Raw genomic sequence first — 20,680 nt, 5'->3', positions numbered from 1 at the left:
TGTTCTTCCTTTGAAAAGGTCAAGCCCTTCTCAGGAATCTGTTTAGTCCGGCAGCCCGGTCCCCGACAATTTATAATAAGCCTTAATCAGTACTGATGCTGGGCAGATATCTACCCTCTATGTTATTAGAACCTATTTCTCCATTGGTAACCCCATTTTATAATTTACCATGTTCCGTCTGGGCAGTTCATAACTCTAATCAGCTCACCCTCACGGCTGTATTTTTATGACTCATCCACCCCAGGACGGCTTCCTCCTCTCCCTCCCTCTTCTCCTCTCTCATGGTTCTCCTCTCCCCAAGCCCGGGAACCCCAAGCTCCTCCTATCTCAGTTCTGTCCAGCTATAGACTTCAGGCGTCCCTATTCACCAACGAGTCAGTAATAACTTGGGGTTCAAGGTCACAGGGTGTCACTTGAGTCTACACTCGGACTTTCTGTGGAAAACCAGGCTTTAGGGGCCAGTAGATAGAATTACAATGCAATAGATGCAAAGTATTTATACATGAAAACTAATTTGTTATTGACAAAACGGGTTACAAGGACTCCCTGGCAAATGTTAGAACCAACTGCTTATTCTCAGGTAGATGTGAAGGCAGTCAAGACCAAAGCTCCCTTAAGGAACACATTTAAATTTTAGCTTGTGTTTTAGTTGGGAGGCACCTTGGCTTTGCAAAGATCAGTTAAATCATGCAATCATGACCCAATCCATACTATGGCCCGATATGGCCTGGTATTGATGTCTGAGTCCACTCTTCCACAAGACTCCTCAGGAAGCCATGTGGAGTGTGGTGTCACCATGAGCTGGGAGATGCCTCAAGAGGGGGCTTGGGTAGGGACTAGCTTCTCCTCAGCTTTCTGTGGGGCCCGCTGTTTGCTTTCAATGAATATTGACCAAATCACCAGCTGGGTGATCGACCTGTGTGTGGTTACCAGAAAAGTCAGCCTTTTACCACCCACAAGCAGATGAAAGGGAGATTTCAAAGCAACATGGAGACAGTTCCGCCTCGTTGGCCTGGTGTGGTTGGAGTCACAAGGCTCAAAAGAAGAAAGAACTGGGGATGGGGGGTTGGGAGGGGGCAGATCAGCTGATAGGTGTGTGGGTAATTTCGTCTCCCAGGGCACCTCTGTAGAGAAAAATATAGCAGCTCACAGAGACCAGAGTGTTTGTTTCTATAAATAAATGATACAAGTTAGACAGGCCCTGATGTGGCAGGAGTCAAGTCAGACATGTGGCTGGAGCAGATAGAGTGTATACTGTACACAAACACCAGACTTCTGACACAATAGGTTTTTGGGAATTTTTGGCATCAAAACAAAGACTTTTAGCTGAGGTCCATTAGTCCTTACTACTGTCCAGGAAGGAAGGCTTCAGTTCATGGAGGAACTATGGCCAAAGCAAGGCACGGACGTCCTGATGCCCAGAGAAAGTCACAGCTGTGGGTATGAGACAGCCATGTTTCCCACTGTGTGCACTCATAAGGCATCGTTACCAAGGGAAACAATTAGGGTAGGGGTGGAGTTTGGGGGCTCAAGTCGGGGTGACTGTTTTCTCTCATGGAGAGCGCTTTTTGGGCTGGTAATGTGGAGGTTTGATTGGGAGAGTGTCAGCCATACAAGGCTGAGGGTCTGAGTTCCGCCCCTAGCACTCAAACAAAAGCCGGGCATGGCCGGTGGCATGAATTTATAGTCCCGGTGCCATGAAATGGAGACAGGAGAATGCCTGGAGCTCACTAGCCAGGCGGTGCAGCCAAGTCAGTGAGCGGTAGGTTCGGTGAGGGACCTTGTCTCAAAAAGTAAGGTGGAAAGTGACAGAGGAAGATACTTAATGTTGACTTCTATTCCTACACGTGTGTGCTTGTGTATATATCACATTCACACACACACACACACACACACACACACACACACTACTTTCACAGTTTGTTGGGCAATGATCCCTTGTGTCATCACCCCGATCAACCTATACCTCCACTACATACACAAAAATACTCATGCATTCGGTTAGCAGAGCAGTACATGGCCCAGAAACTGCTGCTCTAATGATAATATTTGGAAAATAAAGAAAACCATGGGTAAACAGGATACTTCATCAGGGTTTATATGTGGAGCGGGTGGGTGGTGATGTCAGCCCTCTACCTCCTGAGCCCTCACTTCAAGTTTAAAATGCCCTGTCCTGTCGCTTCAAGTGTTGCTTCTCATTACTTACAAAGAGCTACAAATTTTGTAAGTGAGCTTATAGCATCCCATGCATGTGCCAGCAGAAACCAGAGAGGGCATCAGATCACTTGGACTTGGGTTTATAGACAGTTATGGGGTGCCATGTGGGTACTGAGTCCTGGTCTGTTGCAAGAGCACTGAACACTCCTAAGAGCTGAGCCATCTCTCAAGCCCTTATTTATTATATTTATTTATTTATTACTTATATTTTATTTTTGACTCAAGCTTTCGGGTAGCCCGGGATAACCTCAAACTCACTGTATAGTCAAGGTTGCCTTCGTACCCTCCTGTCTCAACTTCCCAACCATAGGATTGCAGGTGTATTGACACCACACTTTAAAAACAACGAAGATACATCTCTTTTCTTAGGTAGATCAGCTACTTCAGTCACTTCTTCTGAAACAGCACACACACACACACACACACACATGCACACACACGTGCACACACACACGCTCACACACACACGTGCACACACACATGCACACACACGCTCACACACATGTGCACACACACATGCACACACACACGCTCACACACATGCACACACACGCACGCACACACTCACGCACACTCACACGCACACAGGCATCAAAATATAAACTAAAAAAACAAAAACAACCACCCCCAAACCAACCAACTAACTAACCAACCAATGCACCCCCCAGCATTTTGATGATGCTAATGGTTAATTCATCATCTAAACCCTATGAAAAGGGAAAAGTGATAAAGCAGGTACTTATAAATTGAGCCACGGTTACAATTCCTATCTGTGCCCTAATCACAGACCTGACTGCAAGTGTGTGAGTCATTCTGAAATGTCCCTTTCTGCTTTTCTAGGTGTAACCTTCCTCCCTTGTCAAGTGAGTACACCAGAGATGTGGGTTCCAAGACTCAGTTGGTGACAGCTAACCCCAGCATAATTCGCCAGAGGTAAGACTTCCTGGGCTTCTCTTTGTGGGGGTCCAAAGAGGACGGTTGGGAAACCATTTGCATCTTAAAGGGAGTGAGCATAATTCAGCCTAGCTGCAAACAAAGTGGGAAGCCATCCGGACAGGCAGGAAGGATGGAGGAGGGAATCGTAAATAAACTAGGCAAGCATTGCGGGCGGCCTCAGTATTTCATGCTCCCTCTGGGGTTTGGCTCCTCTCGGCTAGAGATGGCAGGAATGACAGGGGATTGAATGTTTTGCACAGCGTCCTGCCCACTCGTTACTACTCCTATGTAGTGTGCTGGCTCTGGTCCTACTTTCGGATCAGCAACTGTGAACTGACTTGTTAAAACATAAACAAAGAAATGGCCAGTTTAACACACACGTACGCACACAGGCACACACGCGTGCATGCGCGTCACGAATGTGGTTATGATAGATTGGCTCAACTATATCAGACCTTCGATGGCTGGTGAAAAATCCTTTATAAAAATGTTAGTTAATAATTAATTACTTTTACATTCCAATTGTAGCTTCCCCTCCCTCCTCTCCTCCCTGTACCTTCCTTTCTCTTCCCTCCCCCTACCTTTCCCTCCTCCTCTTTTCCTCAAAGAAGGGGAGGCCTCCCATGGATACCAACCAGACTTGACATACCAAGTTGCATTAAGATTAGGCCCATATTCTTCTACTGAGGCTAGACAAGGCAGCCCAGTTAGGAGAAAGGGATCCAAAGGCAGGCGAGGTAGTCAGAGACAGCCCCTGCTCCTGCTTTACGAGTTCCACATGAAGATCCAGATGCAAGACTGTTACATATATGTAGAGACCCTAGGTCCAGCCCATGAAGGCTCTCTGACTGGCCGACCAGTCTCTATAAGCCCCTGTGGGCTCAGGTGAGTTGATTCTGTAGGTTTTCTTGTGGTGTCCTTGTCCCTTCTGGCTCCTTCAATCCTTCCTCTCCCTCTTCCACAGGATTCTCTAAGCTCTGCTTAGTGTGACTGTGGGTCTCTGCATCACTTTCCATCAGCTGCTGGGTGAAGCCTCTCAGAGGACAGTTGTGCTAGGCTCCTGTCTGCAAGCCTAGCAGAGGATCATAACAGTGCCTGGGTGTGTCAGGCTGTCAGGAGTGTCAGGCTGCCTGTCCTGGCCTGGGTCTCAAGCTGGCCAGATGGGCAGCCAAGATGGGGGCACTGGGGTCAGTCTCTAGTTGATGAAGTCCCCAGGTGAGCTCAGAGTGTTTGACAGGAAGGGGAACACTTGGGCACCCACTCAAGTCTGACCCACTGCACTTCAAACTTGTTTCTTCATGTAGCCTTCAATCATTTTTAAGATACCGACATTTTCTTCATTGCCATCAGTTTATGTAGTATTTTTAGCAGGAGTTAAGCTGTAGATTCTCAGTTCCTTGTGTGTCTCTTACATGCTTTATGTAGACATTGTCAAAACCTCGGAGTGCTTTTGGGTATAACGTGTCCTCCTGTGGAAACCAGAGCTCTTTGTCAGGCTTATTAAGTTAACTTTCTGTCACAAAGCCTGTCTTCTAGATCAAGTAAGTACTGTAGTGTCATTTGATAGAATCATCTCCCCGACACCTAATTATTCAACATAAGAATAAGGTATGGGGATCTGCCAAGAGCCTATTCCCCCCCACCCCCCCAAGTAAGATAAAGCACACCCTGTGTGGGTTTTCTCTACAGATATCTTTGCTCCACCCCCACCCCCACCCCCACCTCAGGAGATGCCTCCCTGGAAGCCATTAGGCAAGCTTCCTTTTGTAGCCTGGAGGTTTTTCTGCAATGTCAGACTTATTTTCATTCTGTTTCTTCCCCACCTCTGTGTGTGTGTGTGTGTGTGTGTGTGTGTGTGTGTGTGTGTGTGTGTGTGTGTGTCTGTGTGTCTGTGTGTGTGTGTGGAGTGTGTGTGTATGTCTGTGTGTGTGTGTCTGTGTGTGTGTGTGTGTGTGTGTGTGTGCTGTGTGTGTGTGTGTGCATGTTTGAGTGTGTGTGTGAGTGTGTGTGCACGTTTGAGAATGTGTGTGAGTGTGTGCGCATGTGTGTGAGTGTGTGTGTGTGAGAGTGTGAGTGTGCGTGTGTGTGTGTGTGTGTTTGTCCATCTGTGCATATATGTGGAGGCCAACACTGCACGTATTCCACAACTTTGTTGTATTTTATAAAAAATGGAAGGAAGGAAGGAAGGAAGGACAGGTGGATGGATGGATGGACCAGGAATATGTTTGGTAGAGGCATGGTATAGTGAGGTAGAAGGGGGTGCCTCTTGCAGGCCCATGCTGAGGCATCCCTTCCCCCTGAGGGACCAACCAGATGAAAAAAGTCAGGGGGGAGGGAGGGAAGAAGAGTGGGAAGGAGGGAGGGAGGGAGGGAGAGAGAGAGAATAGAGGAGTAGAGGCTGGCCTTAAACAAGTGGCAAGAGGAGGAAGGTGAATGGGGAGAGAAGGGGCAGGGGCAGAGAGGAAAGAGAGGTGGGGGGGGGAAGAGAGAGAGAGAGAGAGAGAGAGAGAGAGAGAGAGAGAGAGAGAGAGTTATGAAGGGGCAAACAGCTCCTTTTTATACTGAGTCAGGCACACCTGGCTGTTGCCAGGTAACTGTGGGTGGAGCCTAGAAGGAATACTAACAACTTTTCCAACTTACTTTCTGAGATGGGGCCTCTAACTGAATTTAGTGCTTGCTGATTAGCTGCATTGACAGGCAGAGTAGCAAACATAGGATCGGCACACCTCTGTCTCCTCGATGCTGGCCTCATAGGTTCCCCACGTCTGTATCTGGCTTTTATGTGGTGCTGGGGACCCAGACTCAGTTCCTGATGCTTGGGAACAAGCACTTTACAAGTGATTCAGTGTTAGCACCAAGGGCTGGCTGTTCAGCTTGGTGTCCGTAGTGTAGCCGGGAATTAGAAAGCAAGACCTAAAACTAGAGTGGAACATGGTGGGGATGAGAAAGAAATGGCCCAGGAGGCTATGAATGCACAGTGCTTATGTGAGAGGCAATGTTACATAGTAGCAAATAGCATAGGTGTCAGGAGCTGGGTATATAGCTCGGTGGTAGAGTGCTTGCCTACCATATACAAGGCCTTGGGTTCAAGCCCTGGTGCCACCAACAAAGCAAAACTGAAGCCTTTGCAATTTTTAGCCTTAAGCAGACCTGTTCCTGAGTTTTAAACTTCTACACTCGCTATCTTTGTAGCCTGAGTTATTTAACCTCCTTTCTGTCAATTGAGAATAAAAATACTCATCTTAGGGCTATTGAGAAATTTAGATAAGGTAACAGACTTCATAAAGCCTTGCTGATTGATGTCCCAAATTGTTCCTCCAGGTGATCTCCTGTGGTAATACATTCTGATCTTGGGTTAAACATACTTTTAAATGCATTATTAAACACACAAGAAAGTCCAAGGTCATCTACCTTCTTTCCCTCATCTTCCTAAATCCAAATACACAGAACAGAAAGTAGGTCCTAAAATTTGTAAAGGCTGCACACTGAAACTTAGAACAAGAGCCCAGGCCCTCAATGCACATGTGTGTGTGTGCCCCATGTGAAATGGAGGCGTAGCTTCAAGTGATTGACAGTCAGGGGCAACCCTCAGTGTCCAATCAGATGCTAACATGAATTCATCTAGAGGAACTCTCTCAAAGTTCTCATGTACCATGTTCAAACGAGTGTATTTTCAGTCAAGCACTACATGACACGCTAGTCATTAAGGCAAACAAACAAATAAACAAATCACAGGTCTAAATGCCTATGTATAAAGACTTTCTAAAATTGTAAGGTATACTAAGTTACAAATATGAAATCACTGTAGCAAAAAAATGAAAAAACCAATAAAGAGTAAAGTAACCAAATAATTGTGCTAACAGATCTTTTAGAAACACATGGAATCACTGATGAAGTGGATTGACATCAGATTAGACACAGCCGAAGAGAGAATTGGTGAACTGGAATGAAAAGAAAGAATTCTCCAAATATGAAATTAAACCTTAGAGTACAGCTGTGGGACCACACAATAGACATGAATGTTTAGATGTATTAATACTTAATGAATAGGGTCAACTGAAATAGGAACGCAGAAGTAATCTTAAAACAAAGCCAAAAACCATGCTGAGCACGGGACAGCCTGTCACGGGCTGAGCAGATACATCCCAATCTGTCGATGGAAGAATTTGTGACAGATAAGGGTTGTGGTACCAGACAAAAGTGAGTGGTAGATTTAAGGTTAACTAATGGCTGAGGTCGTTCTGTGGCTGGCTTCACTTCTCTTTTCTCTCTTCCTTTTCTTTCACTTTTTGGAAAGTGGTTGGAGAGATTACAGTGGGGGTTTATAGCTGGTGTTACAGCTGAGCCATAACTGGGAGAGCGATGACTTCACAATGTAAAAGGTGCCCTTGCATTTGAATTAGTCTTGTTGTCAGTCAAGAAACACCTGAAAGAAGAAACTTAAGGTAGAAAGAATTTTGTTGTTGTTGTTCATGGGTTGAGAAGGTACAGTCAGTCGTGGTTAAAAAAAAAAAAAAAAAGCATGGTGGTAAGGTGGCCAGCACTGTAGCGAGGTAATGGGGTAGTGAGGTGGCTCATAGTGGTGAGGTAGAGGCATGTGGCATGGTGCTGAAGTAGCTCACGGTGCTGAGGTGGTGGCATGGTATTGTGGCGGCAAGAACGTATAACAGCTGACACAGCTGGAGCTGAGGTAACTGGTGACTTTGGTTGGGTAAATCAGGACGCAGAAAGGTAGGGCTGGAAATGGGCTGTCTTCTATGTCTCAAAGCCTGTCCCCAAACTACTTTCTTAGCGAGAGCTCCCAGGGATGTCACAGCTTCCTCAGACACCATCCCTGGCGGAGGACCAAGTGAAGAAACACAGAAGCCTTTGGGGAGACATTTCACATTCACGCTATTTAACAGGAAAGGTTTGCTTAGGACTTTCTACCCCGTGTTCTGATGATTCTGGCAGTGTGGCAGTTTGCATGAGGTGTCCCGATAGTCTCAGGCATGAATTTGAATATTTGGTCCAGAATCGGTAGCACCGTCTGGAGAAGCTTAGGAGGTGTTGCCGTGTTGGAGGAGGAAGGCCACCGGAGAAGGGCTTGAAGAGCTTGATGACTAATGCTATTTCGAATTATCTTTCTGCTTCCTTCTTGTGGTCCCGGATGTGAGCTCTCAGTAAGCGGCTCCAGCTGCCGGGCCTCCACTCTGCCGCGGTCGACTGCTTTCCCTCTGAAACGCCAAATAAACTTCCTTCTGTAAGGTTTGTGGTCATGATTTGTCCCCGCGTTAGAAAAGTAGCTATTAGAAATAGTAACGGGATACAGGGAAGGGTGAGGGATGCACATTTGATAAACACTAACGAACCAAAAGCTTAAGCGGACCAAGCTACAATCGAGCCACAGCATGACTACTTTATTTTTATTTTTATTTTTATTTTTTTTGGCAGTTCTGCAACTTTATTTGACATTCAGCAGGTCAGTTTTCATCTGCATTGGCCGTCAGTACATTTTTGAATGTGGTATCACGCACGTAAGTTACCAGTCTGTAGAGCTTGTTTGGTGAATCCTCATCCCCATTACGCTTTCTGGACAAACGTACTCGGATGCGGTTCACAACATTCCTTATTCCCTGGGCCCAGATGGCTTTATTGAGCCTGGTGTCAGTGCGCTTATCTTGAGCCCCATTTCCTTCGTGGCAAATTTCCGAATTTCTTTGAGTGCTCATGGATGCGCTTGTGACTGTTGATGGTGTATTCTCTGGTTGCCACTTCGTTGATGAGAGAACGGCCCTTCTTCTCGCTACCCTTCTTTGCAGGAGCCATTCTGCCGGGCCCAAGTTGGAAAGGAAGGGTGCGAGGGATTATGGGATGGAAAGTTGCGTAGCCGTACAACTTTCGGGTCACCACGGGGCCAGCGTGACTACTTAAACGTGATGAGCCATCAGGAAAGAGACCGCAGGCCTACCTGGGTTACTATGGGGAAGCTTTTTATTAAAGTATAATTGACAAGACCTCCTGTTTGCAACCGGTTTGGAGCTGTTAAGGCAGAAGCACTCTCCCACCAGCTAACTGCTTGTGGAGGTGGCTTCCAGCTAGACCTCTCATGTCCCGCCTGGTTGATCCAAGCTGATCACTTCTCTCTGAGATAAATTGTCACGACTCTCTATCGGCATCTCTGCTCTTATCGCTGCTCATCTTTTCACATCGATAAATTCCGATTCTTCGACCGCAAAGCTTTCTTTGAAGTCTGGGAATAGCTTTTCATCCTGGGAGGCTGAGTCACTGCCGGTCAGTCCATACCAAGCCAGTTCCCACTTCTTCCCACCATGCCACTGCAGGTGGCCTCTGCTCTCCGTGTGAGGCACCACACGGAGCCCGTGAGTCAAATTCTTAGAATGATTTCTGCTCTCTCTGCTTCCATCACCTCTCCCTAGCTACGCCCAAAGAGAGAGTCGTTGGACGCTCCTCTGTGTAATGGCCTTAGACCTCTTCTCATGTTGGCTCACACCCCATCTTTAGAGGACTGTACCACACCTCTTGCTCGAACACTTCTTCCTCATTCCTCTCCTCTCGGCTAATAACATCCGCTTCTGTTTTGTGGAGAAAATAGGAAGGACACGGAGGAGCCACCCGCACCCATAGCCTCACCTCAGACACATAACCTGTGCCACTCACCAGGGACTGGTGTTCTAGCGCCTTCCCCTGGGATGAATACTGGTTCCACCCCTGCCTTTTGAATGTTCTTGTCTGCCAGGGCCCAGGTCCCACAGAGGAGATAAGGAGTCCGTGAGGGAGGAGTGAGTCAGGCAGGGGGTCGGGGGCTTGGATCTTGATTGACTGGTGGTCAGAGTGCTTCTTTATTTATGTAGAACCCAGCCAACAGAGATAGATTCATGTTTTTCCAACACATAGATCATATCATTTTTGTCCCAGACACATGTCTTAACTTGTATTTGATCATAATATAGTCATCCTTTATAAACTATGACAGAGCAGTTATCTTTCACAATCAATTTTCCTCATCAACCCCACAACCCAACTTCTAAGAATCTTGCAGTTTCAAGGACACGAAAATCTCAAAGCCATCGTGGGCAGATTGTCATGTCCTGAGCAGTATAGTATTAACTCTTAATGGTCAGAGTGCCAATTGTCATTAGGCCCAAGAAAAATCTTCAGGCCAAAACTGCTGTAATTATCCTTCAATTTATGTTACATTGCAATGTTTATACCTTTGTTGAATTTATCGATATGTCTAATCTTGGTATTCCTAGATCCTTGGTCATAGGACACCACAGTAGCCCTGCATAAGCTAACTTTTCTTAGGAGAGAGGTCTTAATACTTAATTCTTTCATCATTTCTCCTCAGCATTCTTTGTCTATAAGTATACAACTCTGTGTAGGGCAGAGATAACTCTGGCCATTATCACTTCGCTGCTGTGTATTTTCCTCAAGGGGAATACCATATGTGGACCCCAATCTTATATGCCAGGTAAATGCTGGAGTGTAGAGTACGATGAGGCTCTTAACTTGATCTGCTGCCAGCTTCTCTAGCTGGCTGGATCTTGTTTACCTTTTTAACTTTACCTTGTTACTAAGTTTATAAGTACAGGGACAGATGGTCTAAGAGGATCTTGGAGGCAGAGCCTCATAAGAAGATCTCTGGTGTCTTTATTGAGTCACAACCTCTAGGCCTTAGGAAGACCCCTTCAAGTATGGCCAGATAAGGCTTTCCCTGAAAGCAGGAGGGATCTATATACGCAGGACACTTCTGGGAAAGCTTAGAAGTAGTAGTCCTGGGAGAAGGTATAAGTGGTTCATAATAAATTCCCCATCAGTCTGATATCTCCAAGTTGTACAAATATTAAAAGCCCCCCAAGCATGCAATACCTGGCAATCAAGACCCAAAGTGAAAGATGACAGGACAGTGATCGCATCGCTTTGCTCAGCCTTGCCGGATCGTTGTCAAGCAACTGTGGTGATTTGATGACTTTCCCTGTTCCCGTTAGATATGCCTAGCACTTGTCTCTAACAACTTCTCAGATCTTAGTCAGGTGCTCAGATAACTTCAGTGGTAACAGAAAGTGGTCCTTTCAAGGAATGGGTCCACTCCTTGAAACACCCATTTTATTCTCTAGTGTAAGACTATCATTCCAGAACCTTCCTTCAATGGCATCCTACAAATACATAGAGCTCTTTATCTGAATGAGGCCTCTGATTCCTGGAGCCTAAATGATCTTTTTCTTGAAAAAGTTTATTTTTAATATAAAATTATTATTATTATCATTATCATTAACATAAACATACAAGAAGCCTATAAAACTCCAAATAGATTGGACCAGAAAAGAAATTTCTGCTGTCACATAGTAGTTAAAACCAAAGCCACAAAACAAAGAAAGAATATTAAAAGCAGAAAGGGGAAAAAGTCAAGTAACATATAAAGGCAGATCTATCAGAATTACACCACACTTCTCAACAGAGACTATGAAAGCCAGAAGATCCTGGGCAGATGTCATACAGACACTAAGAGAACACAAATGCCTGTCCAGGCTACTATATCCAGCAAAACTCTCAATTAACATAGATGGAGAAACCAAGATATTCCATGACAAAACCAAATTTACATAATATCTTTCTACAAATTCAGCCCTCCATACAAAGGATAATAGATGGAAAACTGCAACACAAGGAGGCAAACTACTAGAAAAAGCAAGAGAGTAGTCTCCTTGCAACAAAACCAAAAGAAGAGAGATATACAAACATAATTCCACTACTAACAACAAAAATAATAGGAAACGATCATTGGTCTCTAATATCTCTCAACATCAATGGACTCAATTCCCCAATAAAAAGAGATAGACTAACAGACTGGATATGTAAAGAGCACCCAGTATTTGGCTGCATACAGGAAACACACCTCAGAAACAAAGACAGACACTACCTCAGAGTAAAAGACTGGAAAACAACTTTCCAAGCAAATGGTCTGAAGAAACAAGCTGGAGTAAACATTCTATTACCAAACGAAATCGACTTTCAACCAAAAGTTATCAAAGATTAAGAAGGACACTCAAAGGATCTCTCAATCAAGATGAACTCTCAATCCTAAATATGCTTCAAATACAAGGGCACCTACATACATAAAAGAAACCTTACTAAAGCTCAAATCACACATTGCACCTCACACAATAATAGTAGTAGATTTCAACACCCCACTCTCATCAATGGACAGATCATGGAAACAGAAATTAAACAGAGACATAGACAGATTAACAGAAGTTATGAACCAAATGGACTTAACAGATATTTATAGAACATTTCATCCTAAAGCAAAAGAATATACATTCTTCTGTGCACCTCATAGTACATTCTCCAAAACTGTTCATATATTGGCCTCAACAAATACAATAAGATTGAAATAATCCCATGCATCCTATCAGATCACCACGGGCTAAAGCTGGTCTTCAATAAATACAATAAGGACAGAAAGCCCACATATACATGGAAGTTGAACAAACTCTACTCAATGATAACTTGGCCAGGTAAGAAATAAAGAAAGAAATTAAAGACTTCTTAGAATTTAATGAAAATGAAGACACAACATACTCAAAGTTATGGGACACAATGAAAGCAGTGTTAAGAGGAAAATTCATAGCTCTGAGTGCCTACAGAAAGAACCAGGAGAGAGCATACATCAGCAGCTTGACAGCACACCTAAAAGTTCTAGAACAGAAAGAAGCAAATACACCCAAGAGGAGTAGAAGGCAGGAAATAATCAAACTCAGGGCTGAAATCAACCAAGTAGAAACAAAAAGGACTATACAAAGAATCAACAAAACCAGAAGCTGGTTCTTTGAGAAAATCAACAAGATAGATAAACTCTTAGACTAACCAGAGGGTACAGAGACAGTACGCAAATTAACAAAATCAGAAATGAAAAGGGAGACATAACAACAGAATCTGAGGAAATTAAAAAAAATCATCAGATCCTACTACAAAAGCCTATATTCAACAAAACTGGAAAATTTGGAGGAAATGGTCAATTTTTTAGACAGATACAAGGTACCAAAGGTAAATCAGGATCAGATAAACCATCTAAACAATCCCATAACTCCTAAAGAAATAGAAGCAGTTATTAAAAGTCTCCCAACCAAAAGGAGCCCAGGACCAGATGGGTTTAGTGCAGAATTCTATCAGACCTTTATAGAAGACCTCATACCAATACTGTCCAAACTATTCCAAAAAATAGAAACAGAAGGAGCACTACCCAATTCCTTCTATGAAGCCACAATTATGCTTATACCTAAACCACACAAAGACCCAAAAAAGAGAACTTCATACCAATTTCCCTTATGAATATCAATGCAAAAATACTCAATAAAATTCTTGCAAACCAAATCAAAGAACACATCAAAATGATCATCCATCATGATCAAGTAGGCTTCATCCCAGGGATGCAGGGATGGTGCAATATACGTAAATCCATCAACGTAATCCACTATGTAAACAAACTCAATGAAAAAACCACATGATCATCTCATTAGATGCTGAGAAAGCGTTTGACAAAAATCAACACCCATTTATGATAAAAGTCTTGGAAAGGTCAAGAATTCAAGGCCCATACCTAAACATAGTAAAAGCCATATACAGCAAACCAATATCCAATTTGAAACTAAATGGAGAGAAACTTGAAACAATCCCACTAAAATGAGGGACTAGACAAGGCTGCCCACTCTCTCCCTACTTATTCTATATAGTACTCGAAGTCCTAGCCAGAACAATCAGATAAGGAAAGGAGGTCTAAGGAATACAAATTGAAAAGGAAGAAGTAAAAAAAATCACTATTTGCAGATGATATACTTAAATGGCCCCAAAAGTTCCACCAGAGAACTACTAAACCTGATAAAATTAACTCAAACTAATCAGTAGCCTTCCTCTACTCAAAGGACAAATAGGCTGAGAAAGAAATTAGGAAAATGACACCCTTCACAATAGTCACAAATAACAAAATACCTCGGTGTGACTTTAACCAAGCAAGTAAAAGATCTGTATGACAAGAACTTAAGTCTCTGAAGAAAGACATTGAAGAAGATCTCCGAAGGTGGAAAGATCTCCCATGCTCATAGATTGACAGGATTAATATAGGGAAAATGGCCATTTTACCAAAAGCGATCTACAGATTCAATGCAATCCCCATCAAAAATTCCAACTCAATTCTTCAAAGAACAATTTGCAAATTCATTTGGAATAACAAGAAACCGAGGATAGGGAAAACTATCCTCAGCAATAAAAAATCTTCTAGGGAAATCACCATTCCTGACCTCAAGCTGTATTACAGAGCAATAGTGATAAAAAATTGTATGGTATTGGTACAGAGACAGGCAGGTAGATCAATGGAATAGAATTGAAGACCCAGAAATGAACCCACACACCTATGGTCACTTGATCTTTGACAAAGGAGCTAAAACCATCCAGTGGAAAAAAGATAACATTTTCAACAAATGGTACTGGTCCAACTGGAGGTCAGCATGTAGAAGAATGCAGATCGATCCATGCTTATCACCCTGTACAAAACTTAAGTCCAAGTGGATCAAGGACCTCCACATCAAACCAGATACACTCAAGCTAATAGAAGAAAAAGTGGGGAAGAGTCTCAAACAGGTGGGCACTGGGGAAATTTTCCTGAACAAAACACCAATGGCTTATGCTCTAAGATCAAGAATCGACAAATGGGACCTCATAAAACTGCAAAGCTTCTGTAAGGCAAAGGACACTGTCATTAGGCCAAAATGGCAACCAACAGATTGGGAAAAGATCTTTACCAATCCTACAACTGATAGAGGGCTTTTATCCAAAATATACAAAGAACTCAAGAAGTTAGACTCCAGAGAGTCAAATAACCCTATTAAAAATGGGGTGCAGAGCTAAACAAAGAATTGTCAGCTGAGGAATATCGAATGGCTGAGAAGCACCTAAAGAAATGTTCAACATCCTTAGTGATCAGGGAAATGCAAATCAAAACAACCCTGAGATTTCACCTCACACCAGTGAGAATGGCTAAAATCAAAAACCCCGGCGACAGCAGATATTGGCGAGGATGTGGAGAAAGAGGAACACTCCTCCATTGTTGGTAGGATTGCAAACTGGTACAACTACTCTGGAAATCAGTCTGGAGGTTCCTCAGAAATTTGGACATTGAACTACCTGAGGACCCAGTTATACCTCTCCTAGGCATATACCCAAAAGATGCTCCAACATATAGCAAAGACACGTGCTCCACTATGTTCATAGCAGCCTTATTTATAATAGCCAGAAGCTGGAAAGAACCCAGATGCCCTTCAACAGAGGAATGGATACAGAAAATGTGGTACATCCTCACAATGGAGTACTCAGCTATTAAAAACAATGACTTCATGAAATTCATAGGCAAATGAATAGACCTCGAAAATGAATGGAACTAGAAAATATCATCCCAATCACAAAAAAACACACATGGTTCGCATTTACTGACAAGTGGATATGAAGCTCAAGAAGAAGAACGACCGAAGTCCGGATGCTGCAGTCCTTCTTAAAAGGGGGAACAAAAATATTCAGAGGAGGAGATATGGAGACAAAGTTTGGAGTGGAGACTGAAGAAATGGCCATTCAGTGCCTGCCCCGCACCAGGGCATTATGTACAGCCACCAAAACTAGATAATATTGATGAAGCCAAGAAGTGCATGCTGACAGGAGCCTGATATAGCTGTCTCCTGAGAGACACACCTAGAGCATGTCAAATACAGCGGTGTATGCTAGCAGCAAACCATTGAAATGAGAACGGGGTCCCCCATGGAGGAGTTAGAGAAAGGATTGAAGGAGATGAAGGGGCTTGCAACCCCATAAGTACAGCAATACCAACCAACCAGAGCTCCCAGGGACTAAACCACTACCCAAAGTCTACACATGGACAGACCCATGGCTCCAGCTGCATATGTAGCAGAGGATGGCCTTGTTGGGCACCAATGGGAGGAGAAGCCCTTGGTCCTTCCAAGGCTGGAGCCCCTCAGTGCAGGGGAATGTCAGGGGGGCAGGAAGGGGGGTGGTTTGTTAGAGGAACACCCTTATAGAATAAGGGGAGAGGGATGAGAAACCGGGAAAGGGAGTAACCTTTGAAATGTAAATTTAAAATATCCAATATTTATTATTATTATTATTATTATTATTATTATTATTTTATTATTTTGTTTTGCGTTGTGTTTTTTGAGCATGTATTCACCAAGCATTTCTTCAGGAAAAATCAAAAAGGCAAAGGTTTTGAGGCCCTGTGTGTCTGACATTGTCAACAGAATATTTTATACTCTATGGATCTTCTTGTTAGGATTTCACTCCTAAGCATGCTGTTTAGAATATTTTGCTTTTAATTATGTACCTCCCCCACCTGTCTGTGTGTGTGTGTGTGTGTGTGTGTGTGTGTGTGTGTGTGTGTGTGTGTGTGCACCTAAGTGCAATGCCTGTGAAGGCCAGAAGAGGACATATCATCCCCTGGAACTGAAATTTGTTCCACCCACCATGGGTGCTGGTAACTGAACTCTGTCCTTCTGCAAGTTCCACAAGTGTCCTTAGCCTCCATAGTGTCTTTTAGCCCCAGAATTTCATCCTAATTTGGAAATCCTTTCAGCCTGTTGAAGAAATTCATCCAGCATTTTCTAGGGTCAGTCTTCAGGGGAAACCAATGTCATTCTGAGTCCTGACCTTATTATATGTGACCCAAATTTTTACTGCACCCTGCATTCCAATTTGGTTCCCTTCTGCTCTGTGCTTTTGGTGTTGGATTTTAAGATAGTCTCACTCTTGCTCAAACTTGGCCTCAAACTTGTGGCAAGTCTCCTGGCTCAGCTTCTGGGTGGCGGGATTACAAAGTGTGGGCCATCCACCCAGCCGCTCTTCTCCGGTGTCGAAATTTCACGATCGTTGTCATTTGTGACTTCGCCCATTGTGTGGCACCCAGTGGGCCTTTCCAATCTTCGAGTCCATGTCCTTCTTTTGGGCAGTCTCCATCTTTTGTAGTAATTTGGCCTTTTAAAGTCCACAGCAGCGCAGTCTAAACATCAGACCCTGCACGTTAGCACTAAGAAGAAGTAGCCTGTCCTTGACCATTCAGTGGCCCAAGTCGTCTTAATGTTTGCTGAAGACATGTTTGTAAATTTAGTTGGTTATGGTGCCGCACAGCCATAACTCTGAACTCCTGTAATTCCGTGACACTGGGTTATTTTTTTAATATCATAAGTTTGATATTACTCTGGGCTACATAGTGAAACTCTGTCCACCTCCTGACACCTCCTTGCCCTCCAAAAACAAACAAATAAACAACAACAAATAAATAATAAATAAACGAATAAACAAAAAACCCCTAAACAAAACAGATTGTTGTTGCAAAGAGAAGAAAAGCCAGAATACTGTACAGTAAGGTTGCTTTACACAAGCCCCACCCCCACCACGATAGTTATCCTGCTGTTTCCAGTGTACCTCTTGGCTACAGGAGCCCTCCCCTGGTAATGCCCCTGTTTTGGATGTCCCTCTCCTCAAGGTGATAACAAGGGTCCTCAGATAAGCTAGTGTTTATGGACACATTGCGTGGTTAATGAGGGTTCCTGTTTTATTAAACACTCTGTTTTTGTATTTTAACCAGAGCTACTTAGCATTTCACAAAACAAAGTGATTCTTTCTGCAGAGGAAATACAAACACCTTGACTCTCTCCCGGGTGGGAGCAGGGGTCTGAGGACTAGGAAGGTATTTTAGGCAGAAGATTGGAAAGGAATCTTTAGTGGTCTTTGCCTCACAGCACTTTGACAGCTCGCCCTTCCCTGAAGCTGCTAAGATTAACAATGGCATTTGGGAACTAATGGGAAACAGACCAGACTCTTCTGTGCTTGGAAGTGCTACAGAGGGCAGAGGCCATTGCATCTGCTGCTGCCCGCAGACCAGAGGCTCTTACAGACCTTTTCTCCACGCTACTTCTCTTTCTCCCTTGGGTCAGTTATACCTCATGCCATAAATTCTGTGAAACAAGGAGGCTTGTGTCTCAAATACGCTTCGGATAACAACTTGTGCCTGGTATTGTAGAACTCCCCTGGAGCACCGGCTTCATAGCACAGTCATTAGATGGCAATGTTTTCTGAGGAGAGCATGTGTGTCCTGGGTAAGACTTTCTGGTTATTATTAAATAAATATTTGGTGGTAGAGGCTCCATGATTCGGAAGGACCAGCAGTTGTCCATGTTTATGATTCAAGTTCTTAGAATTGTGTTCTTGAAATTGGTTTTCCCCAGAGGACCGCCATACTTATCTGTCTGCTTGGCCTCCGTAGTGGATTTCTTCCTCTACCTGTTACCTTCACGGTGGTGTTCTCCAGTGTTGCTTTTGGGGCTCTCTTTCTTTCTCCCTTCCTCCCTATGGCTCTACTTACTTTCTGTCAGGGTTAGTTTTGAATATCAACTTCGCTGGACCAAGCTATACTTGGCACAGGTAAGGCATAGGTTTGAGTGTGTCTGTGAGGGTCTGGGTTTTTTACATCAGAGAGAGGAGATCGGCTCTGTCTGTGGATCATACTGTCTCATGGGCTGGAGTCCCAGACTGAATAAAAAGGGAAGCCAGAGAAAGCCAGCTGCGGGTCTTCCCAGATGTTAGCAAGCAGCGCCCTGCGGCCACTGAGGGGGACAATGCCTGTTGCTCTTTCTTCCTTAACATGATAAACTGTATGCCTTCAAATCCCAAGATAAAATAAATCCTCCCTTCCCTAACTTTCATTCTGTCGAGGATTTGATGATAGAGGGTCCACCTCTCCTTGGAGAATTCACCCTGGGCCTTCAGCTTGGGCCGGAACCACACGGATACAGCTCTATCGTAGACACCCAGTGTCTTCAGTACGTCAGATGGCTGCATGTTTAGATGCCTCGAGAAGTCCTACAGACGAGCCACATTCAGTGTCCCACAATACACCAGTCGTCATTCCCATCAGCCCTCCCCTGATCCATGAGGTCTTTAGCCATTCTTTAAAAAAAAATTAATTAAAATTTATTCCCGGAGAATTTCATGCGTGTATGCAATGCATCTACCCCCACACTCCCTCAACCTCCTCCCAGACCCATTCCACATGGGTGCTACTCATGCGCACACAGTACAGGCCGAGCCACTGGGGCGTGGGCTACGCCTCCAAAGAGAGCTTACGCTCCCTCCCCTTGTGGCCAGCAACAGCCAATAACTGCTCAGCTAGGGGTGGGGCCCCATGAGCCTCTCCCGCTTTATGCTGGAATTCTGACTGACCTCCTGCAGCTCTTGTGCAGATGACCACAGCTTGTGTGAGTTCTTGTGTGCAACAGCCTGGTCATGCAACCCTCCTCCTCCTCCTCTTCCCCCCCCCCTCCAGCCCTTAACCCCGGTCTGCCCATTCTTCCTCAGTGTCCCATGAGTCCTATGGGTGACCTCACCCTTCATTTCATTTTCTCCTGCCTGTCTCAAATGCCAGTACGGCTCATCTATCTGACAGACCTGTTCACTGAAACCTCTGAGCGTGCACACACCCACAAACTTTAGCTTTCTGAAGGTCAGCCCCTCCCCCCATCCTTTTAGTCTCCGTGCTCAACTGCATGTTTGACCCAGAGTGAGACTCCATCAAGCACCAGGGTGCTATTTATGTGCAGTTCTGGGGAGATAGGATATTCCAGTGTTTTAACCAAATCCCATAAACAAACAAATTAAAAGCCTTAGCATCGCCACGCCCCATTCCAGATTCCCACCAGCTGCAGGGCGTGAGGGTGGGGGTTGGGCTGGATTGGGAGTCACAATCCCAAAACCAAGCCAGTGTAATTTGAATGGCACAAAAGTCTCCAGGAAGGTGGAAAGCAGCGGTGACTCAGAGAGAAACACAGAAAGCCAAGCGCCTTGCTCTCCTAGCTGGCCCGTCATCTTTTCTTTCTCTGCCCACTTCCCAACCTCGCCTCGCGATGCTCAGACCACAGTGCACGAGAGCAGAGACCGCAGAGCCTTGAAGGCCAAGAGGAAAGAAATCTCCAGGTAGTCTGAGGTGGGGGAGAAGGGGACAACAAGCACCCTTGGAACTGAGGAGGTGGACGGGCACTTTTTGGTTACTGCATGGAGAATTCAAAGTCCCTGGCTAGATATCTATAACCTGGTTAGGTGGTGGATTCCAATGGGGGCGGGGGTATGGAGTGGGTGGTGACCTTGTTCCATTTTCTTGAGTATGGAGATTTATAAGCAATGGTTACACAAATGTATACCTACAAAGAAATCAAGAGAAAGACCAAATAAATGGAAGGAAGAAGGAAAGGAAGGGCAGACAGACAGACAAACTCAGGGACCTTTTCTCTATGAGTAATTTGTAAGAGATCGATGGTGGAGGGCATTTCGAAGCATCCTCTTCTGGATGGAATATAAGCTGTTGTTTCTGGCCTCTCCTCTAACTAAGAAATCGCACAGTGGAAGGAGAATCTCCTGGGATTTGCATGTAACATCCTCTTCTTTACTGTGGTTGTTACTCTGACTTGAAAGT

At 44.4% G+C, this 20,680-nt stretch overlaps 1 protein-coding gene across 1 annotated transcript in view; it reads left to right on the top strand.

Moving 5' to 3' along the window:
- The window catches only part of St8sia1 (ST8 alpha-N-acetyl-neuraminide alpha-2,8-sialyltransferase 1), a 129,207-nt gene that overhangs the window by 84,666 nt on the left and 23,861 nt on the right, over positions 1 to 20,680 (top strand). Inside the window, exon 4 of the mRNA XM_032905371.1 lies at positions 3,058 to 3,150. Within this exon, the coding sequence (XP_032761262.1) occupies positions 3,058 to 3,150 (93 nt within the window). The remainder of the gene's footprint in view (positions 1 to 3,057; positions 3,151 to 20,680) is intronic.

This window comes from Rattus rattus, chromosome 6, assembly GCF_011064425.1.
Source record: "Rattus rattus isolate New Zealand chromosome 6, Rrattus_CSIRO_v1, whole genome shotgun sequence".
NCBI lineage: Eukaryota > Metazoa > Chordata > Mammalia > Rodentia > Muridae > Rattus > Rattus rattus.
This window is presented reverse-complemented; position numbering and strand designations above follow the sequence as displayed.